The sequence below is a fragment of the Cimex lectularius genome, unplaced genomic scaffold, assembly GCF_000648675.2.
Source record: "Cimex lectularius strain Harlan isolate CLEC.00 unplaced genomic scaffold, Clec_2.1 scaffold333, whole genome shotgun sequence".
NCBI lineage: Eukaryota > Metazoa > Arthropoda > Insecta > Hemiptera > Cimicidae > Cimex > Cimex lectularius.
Window position 1 is genome coordinate 194,796 of NW_019392888.1, and position 5,263 is coordinate 200,058.

Below are 5,263 nucleotides of genomic sequence, written 5' to 3' on the forward strand. Positions count from 1 at the left end.
GAACTAAGTGGTTATTAAAAATCGTCCCACAATACCAGATAATAAAAGAATACTAGAAACCAGAGATGAGATGAAAGCAGAGCTTGCAGATGGGCAACAGGAGTCCATACTCCGCCGCTGTATACAGTCGTTAGTTCTGAGATGCCTACAAATCAGAATGCACCAACTGCCATTAGGTATATGACACCGTATTAACAAGTCACCTTTCTTCTTCAAACGCTTCCCTTATGTTCAAAACCATTTGTCAACAATTGAAGAATGGAGCGATCTTTGGAAAATAAAGTTTAATCCCTCAAAGTTACAAAACTACCTTTCAACACTGCCGTGAGAGTTGTCCTACTAGTAGATAGTTACACAACAAACATTGTCCCTATCCGACAAAGTTATCTATTTAGAACTTACATTCGATAGAAGTCTAACTTAGAATCCAGACACTCTAAAAAAAATAGACACTAACAAAACATTTAAAACGCTTTACCACCTATTGAATCGACAATAAAAATTACCATTGAAGGTAACTCGTGTTGAAATGTGTGTTGCTTAGCGACCGGTGATTCAATAAGTGTTTCAGGCAGTGAGAAGAGGTTAATAAAACACCTTTTTTAATTCAATTGCCAGTGTTTCCATCATTATTCGAGTCATTTGTATTACCTGGCTAAAGTGCAAACATCTGTTGATTGTGCAATTTGTGTAAAAAATTATACAAAGCAATGTTAACGATTATGTTAATATGAAATGGATTTTAGTTTAATTGAAGTATTCTTACTCACATAAAGTGTAGTGTTATGCCTGTAAGTATTCACAATTACAACGCAACACTAAACCAAACATCCTACAAAGCCAACAATACATCAACCCAATCTCAAACAGATGAACAATATATATTTCAATTCCGTTCATTCACTATCTCACACGTTGAGTAGATTTCTTTCTACAGACAACATCAAAATGATCTTTAATAACCACAAAACTGTACACACTCTTTCCTTCAAAGTTAAAAATCTAACAACAGTAGCAACAAATCAGACGTAATTTACAAAATTAATTGCTTAAATTGTCCCGCTACACATATATACGGAAAAAACACCTATAATTGTATAAAACCGAAACCTAACCCGACAGCACTGGTCACCCATCATTTTGCAAACCACACGACTTTGTTTCCAACAAAATAAAAACTAAACACTGAACAAAACAAACAGAAACGAAACTTTTTATAAATGGTTTACATCAATAGAGACGCACACAGCATTAATTACAGAACAGACACGTGGAAACTCAGCTGTAGCTACGCTAACTTCGTAAGACAAATAAAATTATTTTAAATTTTTTTAACGTTCTGCTTTTCGTAATCGTATATAATCAACTTCATTTCTAATATTAGTAACAGTACCCTTTGAATAAAACCCCGAATTAAAAAACGAATTCCACAATCCTCATTCACGACTCCCTTTGAGTAAAAAAAGCCGCCCACTTTCAAAGAAAAGTTCCAATCTATACCGCCTTCCACGCCTTGTCTTATCTTATAAAAACACAGCAGGATACAAATTCACCACGTACACATTTAAAAAACATGACACTAGAGGTATAACGCTACAATTTATGCCAGTATGAATACTTTCATTACACTAAAATTCATCTTCATATTAGCATAACTGTTTAAATTTGTTTTTATAATTTGTTCACTAATTTCAAAATCAACATATGTGTGTATTTACACAGGCCTTGAAGATTAGTGACGTGCGTTACCAATCGATATGAGTAAAGTATGGAATATTTCCTTTCGAAACCGAGTACTTGTCAATACATACAATATTGTCATTCGATAAAAGTACTGTATCGAGTACTTTTTGTTGTATCGGTAAAAATACTCAGAGATTTTTCATCGAGTATTCAAGTAATATTGAATTGTTATTTTCCCTTCGAGTTACTGTTAAGAGCGCCTACTAGCAGCATGTGTCAACAAAGTTAATCGAGATTTCTTACAATAATAATCATAATTCTTTCCCGCGTAGCACCTCGCACTTTTAATTTCAGTAAATTTTTATAAAATGTGTGTCTTCGGTACCTAAAAAGTGTTCCCCTTCCTTCTCATAGGTAGATACCTAATCTTGTCTCCTCCGAAAATTAAGGCATGAGGTTATTTTACTAAGAAAACTGAATCTTAGAAACTGCGGGAATACGTCTAATCTTTTCAAACATTTTCTCAAAACTCGATAACGATAAAACTGGAATATCAATTTTGTTGAAATGTGTTGACAGCTTTCCCGTGTTCTTACCTACGTACCCACTGTATGAAAAAAAAATTGCAAATTTTTGTTTATTTTAATGCATGAGCGTATTTTACCCACAAGTCGATAGTAAGTTGATGATTTATGAAGGAACGACTAAGTACTCATATGAGTAAGTACTCGTTAGTATCGAATAATTTCTGTCGATACTTGCGAAGTATCGAACATTTTTTCTGTTTTCGAATATTTTCTGGTATCGCATGTCAATATTGAAGATGACCCGAATGAAGGCAATTAAATTAATAAAGGTGGTTTTTTTTGCTGGAATCTTGACCGTTCCTCACTACTACAACCACTTATTGAAATCAACACTTTCAACGTACATATACCTACTCAAACTTATATGGATGTAAGGGTGCCAAGTTTACAGATCGCGAAAATATTCTTAAAACTAATGGTTTCTGCCCCTTCTTATATAACCTAGACATGATATTTTGAAATATCAACTGTGTTTTGTTGGTTTAAAAACTATTGCAAACGTTTTCACAGTAAGCTGCAAGATCTGACAACTACAATTACTCCATGCCCCTAATTTCAGGTAGAAATCTAAAAGGAATAATAGTTTCCTTTTTAACGCAGATTAATGCCATATGTCAAAATAAAATCCAATCCACTGGTTGTATATAATACAAATACAGTTTTAGATATAAATGAATGCACAAAAAAAAAAATGTATACACATTAGCGTTTTGTATCCACTACCAAAACAGTCTTCCGTCGAAAATATTGAATTGACAGTACTGGCATATCAAAACTGAAATTTAAAACAAAGAAGCAAACAGAATCAAATATAAGAAACACCAGAGAATTTGTGAACTTGGGTTGGTCAATTCCACACCTCTGTTTACGTATACTTGAGCTGTTATTTCAATCCAACTTCTTGATGCTGTTAGTTTTGAAAACAGTCCTTTCATTTGTTCGTTTATAGCTGCGTCGCATTCTTTTTCTGGCGTTGTCTTTACGAGAATACCGACCAGACTGCCGTCGCATATGATCCCGCCGCCGATGTCGGTACTGCACAAATTCGAATTTTTGGCTAATTTAACGCACTCGTATGATTTGTCTTCCGTGTAACACAACGAGACCGGATCCAATATTAATGATTTTCTTTCTCTCTTCCCGCTTTCAGACTTGCCATACGTGTGAATATCGCATCTTGTCTCAAGAAAACCCCCGAGAAAGCCAATGAAAGAGGGTAGTTTACTCTCCGTTTGAAGGATACACATGATTAAAGGTGTTTTTCTAGAGTTCGGGTGAAGGTACGTCTTCGTCACGGGTCGGCATGTGGTGTCGTTCGAGCACAATTTGATTGTCTCGGGACTGTAGAAGCTATCTGTGGCGTAGTTCACAATGCAGTTTTGCGCTGTCATCGCCTTGTACGAATTAATCGCGATTCCTGTACAACCTTGAGTAATGTTTGCAACTTCCACTGCGAGGATGTAACTAAACGGTATGCTTACGCCTCCATACATTTTTCCACAAATAAAACAATTATTACTCGTTCAAAATATTGGTAAAACAGATGACTTTTTAATATTAAACACTGTACGTTAAGTGTAGCCAATTTCTTGAGTCAATATTACAATCATATATAATTGATGAGTCGACAAATACAATATCTAGTGGTCATCGCAGGCTTTCAGCACATAAAACGTAAACAATTTTTTTTGCTTTCACCTATCTTTCTCTCATCGCCTCTCATATTGTATCCTGTTTTCTTTACTTCCTACCTCTCTTTATTACCTCAAATGTTACAAAACATAATGACCCTTATACATACAAATAAATAGCACATTAAGATTTTTACGTAAAACGAACTCGAAAACTCGGATATTGCGTTCATTAATCCCTATGCTATGTCCTGTTGAATAGCTAACACAGACGGAAAGGCAATTCCAGTGCTGTATGAAAAATACAGTACCACATCAGAGCACTCGATATTCCTACGGGTGGTACCGCATTCAGGCTAATAAATTACTTTCACTCTCAACCCAGAATATTAGATATTTCTCGGGATAGGCTAGCACTCGCACAAATAAATTACTTTCAGACTTCACGCTCTTACCTCAGAATGCCCATTCAGAACGGGCCATAATTCACGCTAATAAATTATTCTTCAAGCATCACAATATCACCTTAAAATACTCATTCTTCGAGGTGGGTACATGTTCCAAATTAGTCGTAAAGTAGAGTGAATGAAATTTTATACAAACTTGAAATTATTGTGAATATATGTTTTTATACACAAACAAACAAAAATCAACTTTACAGACAAATTTAGTGAGGAAGAGATGGACCATAGCTCGAAAAAGGTTTTTTAACAAATTAAAAAATAATTTAAAATAATTTCATTAATGCTTCATTCCACAAAAATAATTCCCCCAAACATTGTTCGATTAATTAATACTTGTATTTTTCACATTTTTGGATGTTTTAACGAAATCAACCATACCTAGGGATAAAAGAGGCGGCCAGAAGACCTTCTGCACCTCGACCTGTCTAAGTGCTCCAAGGATATATAATGATCTCAAATTTTCTTGATGGATTGATTCTTTTATTGATTGCATACGTTCAGAATCGAAACATTTACTCAAGGGGAGAATCACTCACTCCAGTGTTTTGGTGGTCCGGGGTCATACCTAGACGAAATTATGCTCAAGGGCAGTCCACAGCACGAAAATTCCACTCCAACGCAATCAGTTTTTATGCATATTCACTCATCTCTCAATCATGTTGACAGAAACGTACTTGTCTAATTGAGGATCAATGAAGTACCGGGTATTCCGCCATCGACACTCTTGTACTACAAACACATTCACGCTTACCCCGTGTATAATCTAATTATCAAAATACATTTTTCGCCCTTGGTTTCTTTCCGTCCGCAAAAAGTAGAAAAAATCATATTTCCAGCGTTAGAAGTCGAAAAAATACCATTTTTTCAAAAACTTTAAAAATATAGGATCTAAAAAGTT

At 34.9% G+C, this 5,263-nt stretch overlaps 1 protein-coding gene across 1 annotated transcript; it reads right to left on the reverse strand.

Moving 5' to 3' along the window:
• Nucleotides 1-2,935: 2,935 nt before the first annotated feature.
• On the reverse strand, nucleotides 2,936-3,783 carry LOC106669117. The gene is made up of 2 exons (XM_014398396.2): nucleotides 3,130-3,783; nucleotides 2,936-3,045 (listed from the first exon to the last, which is right to left on the reverse strand). Exons 1-2 carry the CDS (start codon nucleotides 3,761-3,763, stop codon nucleotides 2,990-2,992), a joined length of 690 nt encoding a protein of 229 aa, XP_014253882.1. The 5' UTR covers nucleotides 3,764-3,783; the 3' UTR covers nucleotides 2,936-2,989.
• Between the last annotated feature and the right edge of the window lie 1,480 nt (nucleotides 3,784-5,263).

Coding starts and splice junctions, on each gene's coding strand:
- LOC106669117 (XM_014398396.2), bottom strand. CDS start 3,763: ATGTATGGAGGCGTAAGCATACCGTTTAGTTACATCCTCGCAGTGGAA. Junction 3,046..3,129: donor TCAAGTATACGTAAACAGAG/GTGTGGAATTGA, acceptor TTTAAATTTCAG/TTTTGATATGCCAGTACTGT.